Source organism: Cervus elaphus, chromosome 24 (genome assembly GCF_910594005.1).
Source record: "Cervus elaphus chromosome 24, mCerEla1.1, whole genome shotgun sequence".
In the NCBI taxonomy this organism is placed as follows: Eukaryota; Metazoa; Chordata; class Mammalia; order Artiodactyla; family Cervidae; genus Cervus; species Cervus elaphus.
In genome coordinates this window covers 71,048,168-71,067,945 of record NC_057838.1, presented here as the reverse complement: position 1 = coordinate 71,067,945, position 19,778 = coordinate 71,048,168, and the positions used below count along the sequence as shown (strand labels likewise).

General features: G+C 65.9%; 1 protein-coding gene across 10 annotated transcripts in view; it reads left to right on the top strand.

Moving 5' to 3' along the window:
• CHCHD6 (coiled-coil-helix-coiled-coil-helix domain containing 6) overlaps nt 1-11,536 on the top strand; it is a 100,663-nt gene extending 89,127 nt beyond the window's left edge. For 3 of the 10 annotated variants that reach the window (XM_043886555.1, XM_043886562.1, XM_043886560.1), the window contains 3 exons: nt 1,325-1,395; nt 10,533-10,695; nt 11,226-11,402. In XM_043886555.1, the coding sequence (XP_043742490.1) occupies nt 1,325-1,395; nt 10,533-10,695; nt 11,226-11,231 (240 nt within the window). In that variant the 3' untranslated portion in view covers nt 11,232-11,402. Of the gene's footprint in view, nt 1-1,324; nt 1,396-10,532; nt 10,696-11,225 lie in introns of all 10 variants that reach the window. The other 7 variants (XM_043886557.1, XM_043886564.1, XM_043886556.1 and 4 more) reach the window with 5 other exon arrangements.
• Nucleotides 11,537-19,778: the final 8,242 nt, after the last annotated feature.

The window sequence follows — 19,778 nt, the reverse complement described above, 5'->3', positions numbered from 1 at the left end:
CCCTGGGGAAGGCCGGGCGTCAGCACGTCCCTGCAGGGTTCGGGGGAGCCTGGTGGGATGAGGGGAGCCCCGTTCCTTTCCTGCCTGTTGCTCTGGATGTTCAGCCCCCAGTGCTCATCGAGGTGAGGGATGTGCTGGGGGAGCTGGGGCTCACACCGTCACTGGGGTGGGGGCCTGGGCCCGACAGCTGGCACCCCAGCACAGCCCAGAGCCGATTCCCGCCCCTCCTGGGCCCCGCTTCTCCTCAGAACCCTTTCCATGTGCCTGCCAGGAGGCAGCTCCCCGGGCCGAGGAACCAGGGCAGGGCCGAGGGCCTGGTCCTGGTGCCCCCCCGTCACCCCAGCCCCTGAGGTGGATGATGGGGTCCATGGGGCCAGCGCCCGCCCTGCCGGGCTCTGACCCGGCCTCCTGTCGCCTCCTCTGGTCCAAAGGGTCCAGGCTGCCCGCGTCTCCCATGGAGGTGGAGTCCCAGTGCCAGGCTGGGAGGCTGATGGCCGCGGGGGCCCCACGTGACCAGGCCTCCTGCACTGAGGTGGGAAGGCGCGGGCCCAGGCCTGTGCGGGCCACCGGGCACCTGCTGGGTGTCTGAAGGCAGCCCCGGGTCAGGTTCCTCCCGTGGCGGCCTGCTGAGGACCATGTCCTGGGAGACGTCGGGCCCTCTTGGGGCCTCACGGGAGCTGGGGGCAGGCATGTGTCGGTCTCCCCTGGACGTGCAATTTGTGGGCTGCTGGGCCGGGTGCCTGAGGCTGCTCGCCTGGCACAGAGAAGTGGGGGACTGACCCGGGGCGCCGTGGGCTCCAGCCCGGCTCCGTCCCCCGCGGCCCCCGCCCTCCGTGGCTCTGCCCTCCGTGGCTTCTGTACCGACGGCCCGCGCAGCGGGGTGGCCTTGGTCGGAGGGTAGCGTGGGCCCGGGGCCTACAGGCCCTGCAGTGCGGCGGGCGTCCTGGGCTGGGGTCCGGGCTTGGGGCAAGTTGGCTCAGATCTCTGGGCAGCAGAGGCATGTATGACGGGCTTGCATGCAATGGCGCTCAGCAGACGCCCTGAGAGACGGTGAACGTCCTGGGCTGCGGGCCCCACAGTCTCCAGGTGCCTGTGTAGCCCAGAGTGGCCTGTGCTGTGAGCTCACGAGTCGCGTGTGTGACCACGTGTCCATAAAGCTCTCCTTCAGGTGGGCGAGGGCCCCGCTCGTGGGGGTGCGACCCCCGGGCCGGGCCCGTCTGCTGTGCCGTCGGGACCGGCCTCTGTGGGCCCAGCGGGGCGGCGGGCGGGGTGGGGCTGCAGGAGTTCTCCGCGGTAACTGGGTGGCTCTGTGCTCTCTCTGCAGAACCTCGAGACGTACAGGCTGTCATCACAGCAGTTCCACGAGGCAGCTGCCAAGGTGGAGGGCGCCATCAAGTAAGAGCCCCTTCTCCTCCTCCCTGCGAGCTCAGCTGTGTCTAAAATCTGCCCCTCAGGGAAACCTGCCCGTGCGCCTCATCCCACGCTTCTGGAGGGACACTGACGGCCATGCGTCCCTTCCTGTTCTGAGGCCCCCGCTCTGTCTCATGTCAGGGGTCGGGGCAGAGCCACTCCAGGCCCACGTCCTGCATGTCCTGCGGACTCAGACCCCCAGGGAGTCAAGAAGGGGTGCTGCTGGCCCCTGGTCCTGGGGGTTCCGGGGTGACCCAGCCCTGAGCCACACACCTCTGCAGGATGCTGGCTGGGGGGGCTCGGGCAGCACAGGGCTGAGCTACAGCGTCATGTCCGTCTGTCCTCCCGCGCTGAGGGCCTGGGGGCAGAGCGTCAGGAAACAGGGCGCAGCCTGAGGCAGACGCAGCTGTTACTTGGGGTGCAGACCTGGGAGGGTCCGCAGGACCCCGTGGGGCGGGAGAGCAGGCCTCAGCGCCTCGCACGGCGACAAGGCTGCGGCTCTGCTGAACTCCCAGGGGCGTGTCGTCTCCGGGCCCGCGTGCCTAGGCCAGAGCGAAGGCCCCAGGAAGCGTGGTGATTGTGGCTCTGCGCACAGCTGTGAGAGGTCTGAGTGGCAGTCCGCGGGCCCCGGCAGAAGGCGGCGGTGCCAGAACCCGGGAGCCCTCTGTCCCAAGGGTCCACCTCTGGAGAAACGGCGTGCAGGGCATAGGCTGGCCACCGCCGCCCTGGGGCTTCCTGCGTGCTCTCCAGAGGCCACAGGTTTTATCGCCCAGAACTAGGGCCTGGGTCCCTGGTGCAGTCAGACTCCAGGGAGTTGAGGGCCCCAGTTCTGAGGCTTCTCTGCCATCCAGCCTCTGGGAAGTGGAGAGTACACCTCGGCTGATTCCTCAGAACCCCTCAGAGTGTCCCCAAACCATCACTCCTGCTGTCACCCCCACCCCTCAACACATTTGCAAATGAGGGGAGGTTCAGGGTCACTGCCTGGGGCAGCCTGAGACCACGGACCCCGTGGGCAGCCCCTCGACAACCGCTGCAGTCCCGCCAGCCGGACCCTACTGACCATTGGGGTCACGCTCCAGCAAGCGACCTCCAGCTCCTCCCAGAGGCTGCTGGCTGTGTCGTGGGCATGGACCCTCCAAGCCCCGCACCCCAGAGCTGGCCGTGGCTGCCGCACCCTTCTGTGTGGGGACCGCCTGCCGCCGCCCCCTGGGGACAGTGGTCAGAGTTGCACGGGCTCACTGAAGGCGACACGCTGTTCCCCTCCCTGTCCGTCGGGCATATAGCCCTGTCCCTGAATTGGCTTCTGGCAGTTCCTCAGGGATCTTGGCCCTGGGACCTGGCCCGTGCCTGTCGGGTGTCGCCGTTGGAGCCCCGCTGCAGTCCGCCAGGCTGTGGGACCAGGCCTCCCCTGCTCCACTGATGCTGTCTTCTTGGCCCCGGGGCCTGGCCTGTGCCCGCTGGGTGTCGCCGTCGGACCCCGCTGCAGTCCGCTGGGCCACGGGACCTGGCTTCCCCACCTCCTCTGATGCTGTCTCCTTGGTCAGGGAAACTGGCTGTGTCTCAGATAGGGGCGAACTTCTCCATATTGGTTAGAAGTACAGACTTTCTAAAAGTGAAAAACGGGATCACTTCGGTTCTAGATGGGAAAACCAGTTTTATGACATTTGGTTCCCCGTTTTAAAGACACAGTCACTTGGGTTTGGGAGTCGTTTTGGAAAGAGCGTGCGTCTTGCGCGTGGCTCTGGATCCCTGGCACCTGCACAGCCCTGCTGTGTCTTGGCGACGTGGGACGCTGGCCAGAGCGGTGGCCGGCTTTCCCCTGGGTCTTGGTTTCTGCTGGCAGGATGTCAGTGTTGGCACGAAGCCAAGGGGCCCCGGGCCTGTGATGCTGCGTCCTCTGTGCCCTCCCCACTCTCCAGGGTCTGCATTCAGGCCCACCAGCCTGTGCCATCACCACCACTGGGCGGTCCTAAACTAGGTGTCCGTGCTGCTTCGCAGGTCCCATCCGCCCCAACAGCCTCACAGTGACGGACCCCGGGGCCCAGACCTAACGGCGGCCAGTCCTGGGGGCCCGGCTCTAACAGCGACCAGTCCTGGGGGCCCGGCTCTAAAGGTGACTAGTCCTGGGGGCCCGGGTCTAAACCATAGGTGACTAGTGCTGGGGGCCTGTGTCTAAACTTAGGTGACCAGTCCTGGGGGCCCAGACCTAACGGCGACCAGTCCTGGGGGCCCTGCTCTAAAGGTGACTAGTCCTGGGGGCCCGGGTCTAAACCATAGGTGACTAGTGCTGGGGGCCTGTGTCTAAACTTAGGTGACCAGTCCTGGGGGCCCAGCTCTAAAGGTGACTAGTCCTGGGAGCCCGGGTCTAAACCATAGGTGACTAGTCCTCGGGGCCTGTGTCTAAACTTAGGCGACCAGTCCTGGGAGCCCGGGTCTAAAGGTGACTAGTCCTGGGGGCCCGGGTCTAAACTGTAGGTGACTATTCCTGGGGCCTGTGTCTAAACTTAGGTGACCAGTCCTGGGGGCCCGGGACTAAACAGTGACTAGTCCTGGGGCCCAGATCTAAACAGTGACCTGTCCTGGGGGCCCGGGTCTGAACTATAGGTGACTAGTCCTGGGGGCCCAGCTCTAAAGGTGACTAGTCCTGGGGGCCTGGTCTAAGCGGTGAGTAGTCCTCTGGGCCCAGGCTCACGGGGCGGCCAGTCCTTGGGGCCCAGGACCCCCGGGTGCCTGGTCCTCGGGGCCAGGCTGGAGTCCCGGGGGAGGACAGCCCCTCAGCCACGTCCGGTGCCTGGCTGGAGCACGTAGGGTTGGAAGCCCGGTGACAGGAGACCCTTTGCTCTCAGGCTTTGTCGTTGTGGATGCCTCACGTCCGCTCAGGACCGTGTGCAGCGCAGTGCGAGCGCCTGTTTAAGCAAAGGCCAAGAGTCCGGTTGAAGCCATAAGAGGAAAAATAGGACTTTTGTAACACAGAGCTTGCTGCTCGTTCTGGGTATAAAATTTATGACACTTTCCATACGGTAATGAGCAGTGAAGCTGCAGAGGCAGCAGAATGCATCTTGAGGGATTAAGGAAGATCAGGAAGCGTGATTTGCGGCATAGCGAATCTCTCACATGGTGAATGGAGCTGGTCGGGAGGTAAAGTGCACTCGGCGAGGGCTGGGCAGGCCTGGGTCGGTGGGGACGGCAGGCTCCGGCTTTTGCTTGGGCTGACGTGGCAGGAAGTGCTCAGCCCAGGAGTTCACGTGGGTTTCACATCGAAGGCCTGGGCCCTCCCGTGCAGTATGTGTGTGTGTTGGTCTGGGCACAGTGGGTCACTCGCAGCCCCCCTTGTGGTGAGCCTGGCAGGGCCGGCGTTCCTGTGGGCAGCGGGTGGGGGAGGCAGACCCTTCCTGGACCCTGACCTCAGCCTCTGCCCACTCTTTGGACAGTCACACCGCCGGGCACCGGTGGGCTCCTGGAAACACACATCAAGCCCCTCACCTAGTCCCCGTGGACCTGTCTCTGTGTCTGTAAGCGTGGGTTTGTGTGTTCACGTTAAATACCGCTTTGCTGCCCTGTAAGGTCAGAATGTTCCTTCAAACCTCGCAGGACTTCTGTTGGTACTTGTGGCCGTGCTGGGTCCTCGTTGCCCCACACACGTCTCCTCCCGCACGGAGGGCAGGCCGCCCCTCCTGGGGTGTGTGGGCCACTCACCGCGCGAGCTTCCCCGTCCCAGAGCGCGGCTCCAGGCACACGCGCTCCGTAGTTGTGCTCACGGATGTAGTTTATGTCCCTCGGCGTGTGACTCTTCCCAGACCAGTGGCAGAAGCTGTGTCCCCCGCGTGGGTAGGTGGATTCTAACCTCTGGACCACCAGGGGCGTCCTAGCATCAAAATGTATGTAATCTATTACTTACTGAAGGAGACTGAGAAGCTTCCCAGTTTCTTCTTTTGCCGATATAATGACAGTTGTGACAGACGGCTGTAACGCACTTTGTGCACTTTAAACCTTCCTAGAGGGGATCGTTGGTCAGAGAACACACACGTGCACACACACCTGCTGGGCTGTATTCCCCACTAAGCCGGGCTTCGGGCGACCCCCTGTGGTTTCTCAGGTGTGGGGCGTGGCGTGCAGACCCAGCTTGGTTCTTCCCCTGATGGGGAGCCCTGTGCCGTCAGCAGTGGTGTAGAATCCCGCCCAGTCACGCCCTATTGTCCTTGGGTCTCCTTCTGGGCTCTTGTGGGGCCAGCGTGTGCGTTCCAAATGTGTGTAAACATACCTTGCAGCTCAGTTATTTAAGACATAAAATATGCAGCAGAGCAAGTCCTTGCACCTGCGAGCTTCTTCCAGCGCTTTTTTCAGATGATGCAGAATCACTTTGTCACACCTCCTGCTGCCCCCGTCCCAGCTGGAAAAGGGGCCCTGGTGGGATCTTTCAGGGATACAGGCATCCTTTCGAATACATTCAGTCGTCTTAAATGGCCATGCATGTTGGGTTTTATTTTGAAGTGATTTCAAACCGACAGAAAGGTCTCAGGAATAAGAACTCATGCATTATCCCAGGTACCTGGTAGGTCATGCCCAAGTCTGCATCTTCACAGCCCCCCCTAGAGACAGAAGCACCGTCTTCCTCTGACCCGGTGAATCACCGCCCCAGGGCCTCCGGTCCACCGAGCTGCCCAGGCCGGGCTCCGTGACCACAGAGGCCTTCTGTCTGCAGCCCCACCACAGGCCCTGGATGCGTCCCTCTGGCTGCGTGGCCCTTCCTGTTCCAGCACCTCCACAATCAGAAGGCAGGGGTCTGAGCTGGTGATGCTGGGGGCCGGTGGGGCCGACGGGGTGCGGACAGAGGACCTGGGGGAGGGGACAGGTGCCCGGGGATGCGGGAACTGGAGCGAGCAGGACCCGCCTCGCTTCCTCCCACAGCCCGCAGTGCCCGCTGCATCCTGGGGCCTGGCCGCCTCCCTGCCAGGGTGACTGCCGGTCAGGCCAGGACCCAGCTCTCCCCAGGCCCCCTGCGCCCCCTGGCATGGGCTCATGGAGTGCACGCATGGTCAGGCAGCAAGAATGGGGACTCGTGGGCTCGGGGCGGCTGCCGCTGTGGTGCCGGTGGACCCAGATGTGTTGTGTGCACCCAGACACAGTGTGACCCCAGTGGGGATGGTCCTGGTGGCAGGCTGACAGGTCGGGAACGGGCAGAGAGGGTGTAGGAGAGAGGCCTCGGCCATGTTCACTCCCTGTGCTGGGTGTGCGGGGTGTGATCCCAATGGGGACGGGTCCAACCTGAGGAGACTTAGAGGTCGGGGCGTTGCTTCCGATGTGGAGGCACCTGGAGGCCCAGCAGAGAAGCAGGGGGAGACTGCTGGGCACGCAGGCCCCGAGCAGCCCCGTGTCCCCACGGGGCCCTGCTGCCATGCCCCCGTCTCCTGTCCCCGAGCCCCACGTGGCCCTGCTGGCCAGCCCCCGATGGGGCTCTGCTGGGCTCGGCTGTGCTGGGCTGTCCTCTGCTTGCGAGTGACTCCAGTCAAATCCCTTTGCAGGGCTAGGGGTCTTCACTCAGACCAGCTGAGGCTGAAGCGGCCGCTGTGGCCCTCATCCCGGGGTCTGCATGCCTGGGCAGCCAGCCTCAGGTTTTGGCCACTGCTTCTGGTGGCTCACCCCTGGATCCTGTGGTCACGGCCCCTGTCAGCCCCTCCTGTGGGCTCCATGCCCATCTCACGGGGGCAGCCACGGACATGCCAGAGGCAGTGCCCCCGCCACTGTGTCCTCGCAGCTGCAGATGGACCCCAGGGATGGGCCCGGCCCTGGGCAGACACCGCGAGCGGCTCCCACCGGTGCCACGCCTCACGGGCCTGCGGTGCCCCTGCCCGGCCCCGGCGAGCCTCCTCCCATGGGCGCAGTGCCCTGGACGCCACACTGAGAGCTAGCCCTGAGGGCCCTGGGCCTCAGCATGCAGGCAGGGACTGCTGGCCCATCTCTGGGCAGAGGGCGAGGGCCGGGGTGGTACAGCTGTGCCCGCGTGAAGGCTTCGGGAGAGCAGGGGCGCAGCAGGGTGGTTGCCGTGTCCCGCATGGCGTGGCGGCTCCCAGGAAAGCACGTCAGGCCACTGGTCTGCCCTGGGTGCTGGGGATGCTGGGGCTCGGTGGGGCTGGGGCAGGGGGCGGGGCAGCCTGAATTCAGTTCTGCAGGAGATCCTGGCCCGGGCGCCCCACCAGCGGGCTTGGAAAGGCCCCAGGAGTGTCTCGGGGAGCCAGACTGGGGGGACTCCAGTCAGCAGGAGATGGGTGGCCTCAGAGAGAGCGGGGGAAGAGGGGGTCCAGCATCTGGGTCCGGGAGTTCCTCAGGTGGCGCTGCTCCTTCCCTGGTGCCTCCCACCCCTGGGCCTCCAAGGGACCACAGGGGATGGCTCTCCTGTCCCGGGGGTCCTGGCCTGGGCCTGCTCAGACACCCCCGAGCCCCGAGCCCTGCTGGCCCCTGGGCCCACGTCCTTTCCACGCGTCTGCTGAATCAGGAGCTCCTGGGTGGGGGCTTTTTCACCAAGGACCAGAGTCAAGAGTGGCCTACTGGCTCTGTACATGAGTGTGTGTGTGCATGTGTGTGCACGGGTGCGTGTGTGCAGCCCAGGGAGGAGCCCTGTCAACAGCTAAGCAGCCCTGGGGGTCTGTCTGTGCCCCGTCTCCTCGGGGCAAGCTCTCCCGGGGTTGGGCCAAGGTGGAGGCCCCCGTGGCTGCTGGCCGATGGCTGGGCGCACAGGAGCAGCCGTGGCCGGGGCAGTGCACCCTCAGGGAGCAGCCGGGCCTGCCCGGCCCCGACAGAGACGGATGTCTGGCCCCAGGGAGCCCCCAGCCCTTCAGTGGCGATGAGACGCTTGCTCCCACGTCCGCTTCGCTGGCGTGGCTCAGGACCGAGGTGTCGGAAGGACGTCTGCTGGCCGGGTTCCACTGCAGCCGCCAGGGGGAGGTTATGTCAGCAGTGGTGACGGGAGAAGGGCGGTGACGTGCTCTCGTTGGTGGAAGGAGAGCCTTCGGAGGGACATGTGAGGGGCTGGGCCCGGGCCTGCGGGCAGCGGGGCTTGCAGGTTTGGGGGGCCGGCCCCCCGCTGGCACGGGCACCCGCCCTCCCAGTTGGGGTGTCTGGCTCTGCAGGGAACCGGAGTCTCGCGTGTCTTCTGCTGCTTTTCCGTACCCTTGGCGGTTTCCTCTCCCGAACCTTTGGGGAGTTTTCCAGAATTGGAGTGGATCTCAGTGGATGCAGCGTGGGGGGCCATAGAGCCAGACAAGCAGGCCATTACGCTTGCCACGTCTCGTGCGGTGTGGCCTCGGGCAGGTCACCTAGGCCCTCTGATACCAGCGTCCCCACCTGGCAGAATGGGCCACTGTGTGGGTTCGGACTGGGCAGGCTGGTTCTCAGAATGACGTGGACCTCAGGTGCAGCCAGGGCAGCCTGGAGGCGGCCTTCCCATCCGAGCCGCTTACCGAGGAGCCCTCTATCATGGAGGATGTGGGTTCTTCTCTGTTAGAAAGGGACTGGCCAGCCGTCTGCCTCCTGCTGGCTTCCGCCCGGCCGGCACTCCACCACTTCCCTACACGGCCGACGGTGTGTTTCCTGGGCTTCTGCAGCCAGTAGGCAGCTCCCTCGGAAGCTCGAGGGGTCTCGGGCCTGTGTCCAGCGTGTCCCGCTTCTGTGCTGCTGGGAGGCCTGGCATCCTTGGCTCATGGGCGCGTCACTGCAGCTTCTGCCTCTGATGCCACATGGCTTCTCCTGGTGGTCTGTGTCCCTCCTCCTTTGGAGGGGGACACTCGTCAAGCTGGATCAGGGGCTGACCCCACCCTAACCCACCGTATCCGCCAAGACCTCGTTTCCAGCTGAGGCCACATCCTGAGGTTCCAGTCTCGCCCAGCCCCGGTCCCCCCTGCCCCCCATTTAGGCCGGTGTGAAGGACCGTAGGGGGTGCCAGGCTGGAGCCCTGTCCAGGCGCAGGGCTCCATGTGCAGGGTTGGCGGGGTGGAGGAGGGCAGACGGAAGCACACAGGAAGGTGTTTCAGGGGGCGGCCGAGAGGGCACGTCTCTCAGGAGGCATTTGAAAGGCCCTCCGTTAGCTTCATCCACGTCAGAGGGCCTGGGGCTCCGAGGGGAGGGCGTCGGGCGGCGCTGGGGGCCGGGCAGTTGAGAGACTGTGGCGAGGGCCGCCGAGCCCCCTCCAGCCTTCAGCTGCGGACACGGGCAGTCTGACCTGTGTCACAAGTTGCGTTCTGTCCTGGTACCTGCCGGGGGCTGGACTTCAGGACTGGACCTGGGGCAGGGCTGCTGTCCCCCTGCAGGTCCCGGGGACGGGAGTGGGGTCCTTCCCAGGCGCCCAAGCTCAGCCTGGGCCCCAGGGCTCCCGCGTGGACCCGCCCGGAGCCCTGGAGACACTGAAAGTGCATCCCGGAGCCTCCTGGTCTCAGCCGCTGGGTTCTGTGTTGGGGGTGGGGGGGTGAGAGACGGCGCCCTACCTGGAGCTGCGGGGCCAGGGTCCTCAACACACGCGCCCTGGGGCGTGAGGGCACGTGTGAGTATGTGTGTGCACGTGTGAGTGTGCACGTGTGTCCACATGCGTGTGTTCATGTATATGTGCATTGTGTTCATGTATGTGTACACGTGTACCCGCACGTGTGTGCACATGAGTGTACCTGTGTGCGTGTGCTTGCGCACAGAAGTGTGAAGGTGTGTGCGGGAGAGCATGTTGGGCCCAGGGAGGGGAGGGTGGGAAGGACCGTGGGGGAGGCGTCAGAAAGGAGCTGACTTGAGAGTGAACTCTGCTTCGCTTTCTGTATTTGCTTCACTCTTTGAAAAAAGAGAACGCAGCCGTTCTTCAGATGAGCACCTTTGGAGTCTAGTGTGCGGCCCAGGCCTCCCTTGACAGGCACAGCAGGGACGGTGACCCCTCCAGGCCGCCGCGGAGATTCCCCGGGCAGGGGTCTGGGCATCTCCACTCTGCCCTAGGCGTGCTGTGGTCTTCCCGCATCCCGCGTGCGTCCTGTGTGTGTTAGCTGTGAACTCAGACGGCTCCGGGGGAGAAGCGGGCCCACAGCCGGGCGGGTGGGCGGGGAGCCCCGCGGGCGCTCTGGGGTGACCACAGGCCCCTCCCGTGTCCGCAGGCCGCGCAGGGTGCAGCCCGTGTGCTCGGGGCTGCAGGCCCAGATCCTCCGCTGCTACCGCGACCACCTGCAGGAGGTGCTGCTGTGTGCCGACCTGGTGAGAGCCTACCAGCACTGCGTCAGCTCCGCTCACAAGGCACGCGCAGCCCCACCCGGGCTCCAGGTCAGGGCGGCTGGCTGGTCAAGCCAGGCCCTGGCCTCCAGGGCGGCGGGGGAGCAGGCCGATACGGGGTGGGAAGCAGAACAGCGAGGTGGCAGAGGCCAGCATGCGGCCTGATGGCCCTGGCCTGGGGGTGGCAGGGGGTCGTGGCAGTCCCAGGCTGACCCCGAGGCCCTGCCTTGACCCTCCCTGCCGATCCCAGGCCCCCGAGAGCTCCGGGCTGCCCGGGGCAACAGGGAGGGGCAGGTGCCCGCGGGTCCCCTGGGCCTGGGCCGGCCGCAGCCCTGCCGCCTGTGTTGTTGTGGACGGCGCTGCTGAGCGGGTCCCACAGAGAGAACAGGGGGGGCCCTCGTGGGCTGGGGGGAGCCGGCCTCTGCACCGAAGCTGGGCCCAGGGCAGGGGCGGGAGGCCACGGGCGCACAGCCGAGGGGGCTCTGTCCAGGCCTGGGGCCGCTGGGGAGGACCCCCTGCTCAGCGCTGGTGGAGCAGAGCCGGGGCCAGCACGCCCAGTGACTGGACTCTTCTCATTGCAGGGTTGACGCAGCCTTGTGCCGGGCCCACCGTGATGTGGAGCCTGAAGCCTGGACCTGCTGTGGGGCCACTGTCCAGACAACAGCCGCGGCCTCCCCGCCGGCGCCACTGCCTCTGTGCTGGAGAAGGCTGTGTGCGCCCCAATCGCAGACAAATAAAGCAGATGTCTGTGCCTGGTGTCCCTGGGCTGCCTCCTCGTGTGCACGCAGCCCCCGCAGCCCTGGGCCAGGCCCCGAGGGACACCCGCCCCACCGCCCCCGGCGCCTCCTGCAGAGACCATCAGGGTCCACCCCTCTGAGCGGCGTCACCCTGGCCTTGCGGGAGTGGGGCTCGAATGAGCCTGAGGAAGGCTTCACAGACGAGGTCCCGGCGACCCTCAGGAGGGCGGGGGTGGGTCAGGGGACAGAGCAGGCCGAGCCCGGGGCTGGAACTGGCAGGACTGGACACGAATGGGGAGGGGGACCAGGCTGACTCTCGGCCTGGTGAGCTGGTGCTGGGGACCACAGATGAGGGCCGGTGGAGACGGAGTCGGGGGGGGATGGCTGGTGCTGGGGACCGCAGATGAGGGCCGAGGAAGACGGGGTCTGGGGGGGACGGCCGGTGCTGGGGACCGCAGATGAGGGCCAGGGGAGATGGGGTGACGGCTGGGTGTGGGACTGGGGCGGGGCAGCATCCAGGGCTGGGTGGGTTGCCCAACTGCACGTGGGCTGAGGAGACACCCCCCAGAGACCCGAGCGGCATCCCCAGCTCTGCAGGGGACAGACAAGCAGGACCGCAGCAGCCAGCTGGGCGGCAGGATGCCCAGAGGGGCTGTCCCCTGTGGTCAGCGGGGGGTCGCAGGTCCCAGCTGATGGACCCTGAGTGACCTCGGGGCCACCCTTCAGCTGGAGCCCCCACGGCCCTCCTGAGGCCCCGGCAGAAGCCTCTGCTGCCCAGGGCCTCATCCAGCCTCCAGGTCTCCCACCCGGCGGCAGGCTCGCCGCAGCTGTGCAGTGGCCTGTGTGCACCGTCCGCGTGTGCATGCCTGCGAGCGTGTGCCCGTGTCTCAGCCGGCCATGCCTCCGCGTGCTCCTGCCCCAGCTCCCTGTTGCCCCAACAGCTACCCAGGCTCCCCAGGGTCCCCCTATCCCCAGGGTGGCTGCAGGCTGTGCCCCCGAGTGTCACTGGTGTGTGGGGAGGTGCGTGCACACGTGTGTGCCTTTGAGCCTGTGTGTGGGCCCGCATCTCCAGGCCCTGCTCGTGGCCATCCGTGGCAGGAAGCAGGGCCTGGGAGGGCGGCATGGCTGAAGGCCCGGGGCAGCCGTGCTGGGCCCAGGTCCTGTCGTGTGACCGTCCACAGGGGTGGGTTCCCATCCTACCCGGTCACTGGGGTCAGCGTGACACGCCGACTGGGATGTCCAGGGTCCAGCCAGGAACCAGAAAATCCCGACCACTGAGATGGAGACCGAACCCATGGAGGTGGTCCCCGAGGACCTGGAGTAGCGAAAGCCCGTAGCAGGCGTCCTGATGTGCGCAGCAGCAGGATGCTCCCGCCACCCTGGCTGGGGCGGGCAGTGACCCGCGGGAGGCAGAGCCCAGGGGAGGCAGCTGCGTCTCAGGGCCGTGATGGGTGGCCGTGGTCAGTGCTCAGCAAGGGTGAGGGCAGGGGACCTGCCGCCCAGGCCCCTCTGGCCACTCCAGCGTGCGGCCTGTGACCTGAGTCCGCTCCCTCCGGTAAGTAGCTTCACTCCAGAACTGCCTGCTGGAGTGGGCACAGAGGCCACATGCCCAGCTGCCCCCTGCCCCCGGCGCCCTCCCTCGTGGGCAATGCCAGCCCTGGGGTCAGTTCCTGATGGGCGCCCCGCACGCTCCCATCCGCCCAGGAGTCCCAGGGCACCCCCCCACCCCATCCGTGCCCCAGGCCTGTGGTCCTCAGTGCCGACCTGGGGCCTCCGTCGTGGCCGCGGAGCTTAGGAGAGGCCTCCCCAGGGAGCAGAGCCCCCCTTTCCCGCATTGATCACGGACGGCGTGGGCGACAAGGCAGCACACGGGCTCTGCCCACCAGCTCCGCGGCCATGAGGCCCCCGGAGACTGAGCCTGGAGCTCGGGGATCCATTCAGAAGCTCAGTCGTGGAGAGGGACAGGGCTGCCCACACACACGTGACGGCCCCAGGGATGGGCTGAGGGTGCACCTGGCTCATGGCCCGCGTTTCCGTGCGTTCAGGGTCATGCTGTTTGGCTGGGGTTTATGCACCTGTTTTCTGCTCCTGACTGACTGCGGTGCCTCTGTAGCACCACCGCCCCCGCCTCCAGAGGCTCATGGCAGTGCTGTCCCGCGCCTGCATTTGGGGGCTCCTGCCCTCGCTTCCCGCTGGCTGGCGGGCCCCGTGGGCACCCATACGCAGAACTGACGTCCTCGAGCAAAGGATGTCATACCTGCCCAGAAGGCAGCGGGGATGTGAAGCCTGCTGGGGGGATGTGGGGCAACCAGAGGGTTTGGGGGGCCGGGAGTGGGGGCTGCCCACAGCCAGAGAAGCAGCCAGCTCGCCAGGTCTGGGTCCCGCTCGAGGAAGACACTTCTGCTCCGTACCTGACAACCTGCCTCGTTAAATTTAACGGGCTGGTCATTCCCGGTAAATAAACATCAGCTAATTATGAAGATGCTTTTGCTGGGGTTTAGCTGTGGAACAGGTAGACTGATTACATGAGTGTTCAGCCTCAAAACGCGGGCGCCCACGAGAGGACCACAGAGGGAGGATGACACCCCAGGCCGCCTGGAGTGCAGGGTCGGGGTAGACTGGACCCCACAGCACGGGGGTCCCGCTCAAGCGGACAGGTGGGCGGGGGCCGCCGGCTTGTGTGACGGGGAGTCCAGGAGGAAGCTGTCAGCATGGCTGGATCGAGGGGCTCAGACGCGGGGACCGGGCCTGGCCACGCTGCTCCCCCTCGGGCCCCATGAAGGGCCTGCAGCACCCGCCTTCTGGGGAGTTCTCTCCCCCTCCCGGTCCAGCGTGGGGCCTCAGCAGGGCTGTCGCCCGGGCCTCTGCGGGATCCGCCCTCTCAGCCACAGACCTGTCGGGTCACACTGCAGAGCGGCTCCCGGGGCCGGTTCACGGGCTGGGTTCCAGGAGGGTGATGGGTTCCGAGGTGGCCCTGTTGGACCGTCTCTGAAACCTGTTAGTGGGAGATGGGGGCCCGCGAAGGTGGCTGGGGCAGGGTTGCTGTGGGGTCCTCTCTGCAGAGAGGCAGGGGCATCCTGGGCACGTCTCTGCCAGGATGCGAGGAGCTGGGGACACCGCGCTCCTGGGAGGTGACCGGGGGCCCGATAGGGAGGTGGCCTTTCCCGGGGCTTCGTTCACGCACCACTTGGATTTTTTTTTTTTTACCATGAGTGTAATATTTTAAAAATTAAAAGCCCTGTTTTAGTTGCTTAGAAACCCAAGAGGCCAGACCTCTTGGGAGTCAAGGGTTACAGAGCAGCTTTCACACCAGGGAGGTTGCCGGCACCCGGGCATTTCCCTTACAGTGAGCACTGGGAAGGGTCAGTCACATGACTCCAGTGGGCCCAGGGCGCTGCTGGGGTCGTCACCCCCGAGAATGCACACGCAGAAAGGTGGAGCTGAGAGGCAGACGCCCAGGGACATGCTTGGGCTCCTGGAGCCAGCCGTGCCTGAAGCAGGCCTCCACATCAGTGAAAGTGTCCTTGAGTGAAGCGCAGCCTGGTTTTCATCAGGACTGTTCCCGTCTTCTGTTTCTCTGGTGTTCACTCTAGCTGCTAGAGATTTCACATGCCACCTCTGGTATCTGTCCTCCCAGAGCCCCGCCTGCCCCACAGTGCGTGGGGCTGAGGCAGCGGTGTGGCCAGGTCTTGGCTCTCCCTGCCACCCCCTGCCCCTCGCAGGGCCTGTGCCAGGGGTGGGAGATGGCGTGGCTGCCCGTAGCCCTCCTCGCCAAGGACACAGGAGACAGGGAGCTGGTCCTGTCTGCTCCTCACTCTCCTTGCCAGGGACCCCGCGATGGCGCCGCATGGAGGAGACCCAGGTGCTGACATGCACTCAGGTCCAGAGCCCACGGGCCTGGGGCTGCTGATGACCACCAGGTGGGCAGGGTTTAGGGAGGCTTCCTGGGAGAGGCGGGGCTGGGCCGGGGCCCTGGGCAAGGTCAGCAGGGTGACCTCATGGGGACAGGGAACAGCATCACATGGGGAGCTCGTGGTGGGTTCGGGAAATCACAGTTTCCCTGTGACAAGCCGTGGGGAGCAGGAAGGGGCCTCGCTGTGGAGAGGGACGCCCACGGCCCCTCCCTGCCGGCGGAGCTTGCGGTAGATTTGGGAAATCATAGAGATTCCCTGTGACGAGGCGTAGGGGGCAGGAAGGGACCCCACTGTGGAGGGGGACGTTCACGGCCCCTCCCTGCCGGCCGGCGGGGCAGGGGCAGGCTGAGGCAGCTGGGCAGTCCTCTGACCCTCACAGTGACCCTGAGACTCGAAGGGTGGGGCCCTGGCGGGAGCGGAGCTGCAAGCACTGGGGCCCCGAGTCTCTGCCTCCGAAGCCTCTGCTCTCCTACATGGAGCCCCAGGGTGCAGAGACCTCCCCCAGGGAGGGTTTTCCCAGAAAGGGTGGCTCCAAAGCCCCCCTAGAAACTCCAGCTTCCCTCTCTCCACCGCTGCTCCCACACTGAGACCCCCTGTGCCCATGGGCGGCAGCCACCAAGGGGTGTGGGGTAGGCCTGGGAGGGGATCTGGGTCTGACTGCGGGGGCTGGCCTGCCCAGCTGCGCGGCTCAGCAGCAGAGTGGGGACTCGGGCTGGTACCTGGCCCCCTGGCCTGGGTCGAGGCCCCCAGCCTCCTGGGCCACGCCCCCCCCCATCTCCCCGCCCAACGTGTGAACTAGCAGGACATTGGTGCGCTTGGGACTCTAGTCGGGAGCGTCTCCAAGGAGGTGATGTGCTGGGAGACTGGAGTCACGGGGATGCGGTCAGGAGGGGTGGTGGGCCAGACCCCTCTGGTGTCTCCACTGGCGGGACGTCCACTGTCCAGCCTGTCTGGCCACGAGGCCTTGAGCACAGCTCTGCTCCCAGAGGGGCAGCCGTGGAGGGTCCCCGTCCCCTGCCTACTTGGAGGTGATCGTCGTGTCCAGGGACGACTTCCTTAGGGCAGGGCAGAGGCCTGCACCCTCTCCAGAGCCCCAGTGCCCACACCCCAGGGACTGTCCTGCAGTGTGGATGCTGACGCCCGCGCCTGGCGTGTGTCCTGTCCCCCGCCACAACAGCGCTCCGGGAACAGTCACCATAACAGGGACGTAGAGTTGGCCCTGCTCGGCTGACACCGCCCCCCGGAACCTGCTGCAGCCCCAAAAGCTGTCGTTTCAGAGACGTTCCAGGCGTGGACGTGATGCTGGGGGCGCTGGACTCTGCCTCTCCTTTGTGCTGCCCACCGCCTTCCTGCCACGGCGTGCCCACTGGGGAACCCGGTCCAGCACTGCATCCAGCGTGCATCTGATGCTCAGCGAAGGCGCCCATTACTGCCCGCGTGTCCACGTCCCCGCCGTGGCTGTCCCAGGCGTGGCCCTTCTACACTGAGATCTCTGACGGCAGAAATGGCGATGCAGGCCCGCGAAGCTCCCTGACTCCTCCGGGGCGGAGGGCCCTGCCAGCCGCTCCCTCGCATCACCTGCACATTGGCATCAGTCGGCCCTGTGCCCCCAGGCTGGCTCCCCGGTGCTGCTCTGACGGCGACCTGGGTGGGGTCCTGCACGTTTGGGGGCTGTGGGCTGAGACCCCCGTCTGCTTCTCCACCCTGGGTTCACAGCTGGCCTCCTCTGGCCCTATGGACGTGGGCAGCCGGGTTGCCGGTTACTTTGGGTGGGAGTGCCGCCTCCTGGGAATTTCAGCACAGCAAGGGGGCTGGGGCTGCTTCCGGTTCTCACCCCTGGGCCCCACCTAGGGTGGAGGCCACGGTCCTGCTGAGGGCAGCCATCCAAGGACCGTCCCCTGTGAGCTGCCTGTGACTCCCAGGGTGACAGGCACCCACTCAGGAGCACCTGGGGCTAACGCATGCTATGCCAGCTGCAGACCCTGGCTGGGCTCTTCCCGCTGGTTCCCTCCAGCCTGCCCGATTCTGCGTCCCTGCTTTCCATGGGGCAGGAACCCGCCAGCCAGCCTGTGTCACTGTTTACATCGGTCACCCACTTGTCCCCTGAAGCCGTCTCACTTTGCAGCCCCAGGACAAGGTGACCCTGAGCCCCGCGGCTCTCAGGGGTGTCTGTGGAGTGGCAGGCAGGGGCTCTGCTCCTGTCTTCTCTGTAGCATGGTGCTGACAGAGACCTGGCCGCCTCCACAAGGACGGCGACTCTGAGCCCAGACTCACCACCACTGGCTGCAAGTGGGCCAGGAAACCCAAGGAAGCTGCTGTCAGGAAGGCTTCCTGGAGGCGGAGGGCACTTTGGGCCTTGAGAGGTTGCAACAGCAGGGGCCCCCCTGGTTGAGGGCATAGCAGGGGCACAGGCCCGGTGGACCCGGGGGAGGAGGAGGCCGGCGGCCGACTGGGGCCCTGTCTGTCCCACTTCCAGCAGCTTGTTTAATGCCTGCACCTGGGCTTTCTCTGGGGACTCCGTCCCCGAAGCCGCCCTCGCTCGGAGAGCTCCCTGCGCTAGTATGGCCCCTGGAGGCTCTACTCCTGGCTGCAGTGACTGGTCTGTGGGGGCCCCTGATCCAGCCCACTCACAAGGGTCCATTCTGGGACTCCTCCCGGACCTGCTGGGCAAGGAGCACCCGGAGCTGCCAAGGCCACTAGGCACAGAGGCTGGCAGGGGCGTGACCTTGGGCAGCAGAGCCCAGGGATGGGGGAGCGTGCCTGCCCCCTGCAGCTCCCCTGACGCCCTGGGAGCTCAGATCAGGTGAGGCCCGTCTGCTCGACCACGGGGCCTGCCGGGGAGGGAGGCCTCCCTCAGGGCCTGCGCCCTGGTGAGCCCTGCTCCTGCTCTGGGACACAGCTCTCTGCAAGCCCCTCCGTCTGCATCTCCTTGACGCTGCCCCTGGCAGACTGCCGTCCTTGTCCCACCCAGCAGCCAGAGTGGGCTTCCCAGAGGCGATGGTGACTGTAGCCACCCTGCGTGTCCAGTGGCAGCCAGCGCTCACCTCTCAGGGTGCTGCACACTCAGGGCTGGCTCCGTGTGCGCGTGTGCATGCACCGCGGGAGTGGGGTGGGAGGTTGTGAAGCGACCCCCTGGAGGATCTGCCCAGGAGGGTCCCTCCCTCCTTCGACCCCTGCGGAGAGGCCCCCAGAGTTCCTTCTGCACAAAGCTCTGAGATAGAAATGCAGAAGCAGTCCCGAAGGAACATGCACATTTGGAAGTGCTCCCCCTTCACCCCCAATGGATTTGATTCTGGTTCTTGCAATTGTTTCCCACAGCCCCACACACTGCCTGCCCTCTCAAGTGGCAACAGAAGTGAAACCCACACAGGAAACCCAAGGAGGAAGAGCCCGGTGCCCACTGACTCATTTCCCTCCATGTGAGGGGGGGGTGGGGGTGGGGGGGTGCCTGGGCTGCAGCCTCCAGTCCCCAAGGCCCCCCGCTCTGCTCCCCTCTCCATCTGCACCAGACTGGCCCCCGGGGCAGAGACCCACGGTGCGGGGCTCTCGGGAGCAACACTTATTTGCCATTTTTGCTCCAGCGCTCTGTGTGTTGGGGCTTCTGTCCTGGGTCCCTGATGGACTGCAGACTTTCCTCGTTGATTTTTTGGGGTCCCTCCTACATCCTGGCTACGTGGCTGTTGTGCACAGGTGTTGTGAATGTCTTGCCCCAAGGCCTGGCTTACCTTGGTATTTCCTCTGCTAACTGTTAATGAACAAAAATAACCAACATGAAGGTAGTCACCTTGACCCCTATTTTCCTTTATTTTTGACAGGCTGAAGGACGCTGGTGGCCGAGGGTCATAGAGACGACCAGCTCTGCTGTCTGGAGTGCCTATCCGACGCCTGGAAGGATGGCCCTGCGTGAGGCCGAGTGTCACGTCAGGGGTCCTTCGGGGAGGGGCCCACAGGTGACAGAAGTCACTCCAGAGGCTGAGTGAGGAGGGTGCGGGCCCAGGGCAGGCTCTGAGAACGGGTGGGCCCGCTGCGCGCGACCAGCCACGCTGGGATCCGCACACCTTCCAGGGACTCCGGCCAGGGTAGGGCCCCCACCACGCAGACTGCGACCCCACGTCCCCGGATGTCACTCCGCAGGCGACAAGCGTGACATACCGTACCAGACCCACAGGAGATGGAGAACAGCAGCTCGGAATCCAGGACTCAGCCCCTCGAGGTGGGGAGGGGCAGGGGTCCCCGGGGCCTGCAGGGTCCCTCTCCTGCGGGTGACCGCTTGGCTCGCGGCCATCTGGCGTCTGCGGCTCCGCCCCAGCTCGGCCCCCCGCACTCCGGCCCCGGGCCCTTCAGCCGTCCCCACGGCTCCTGCCGCCTCGCCTCGCGCTGACCAGGTGCCCCCCCACGGACTCACCTTCTGACGATTCCGGGGCGCGCGCGCTGCTGCGGGGGCGCGGCCACGGGGACGGCCCCAGCCCTGCCGACTCAGGAA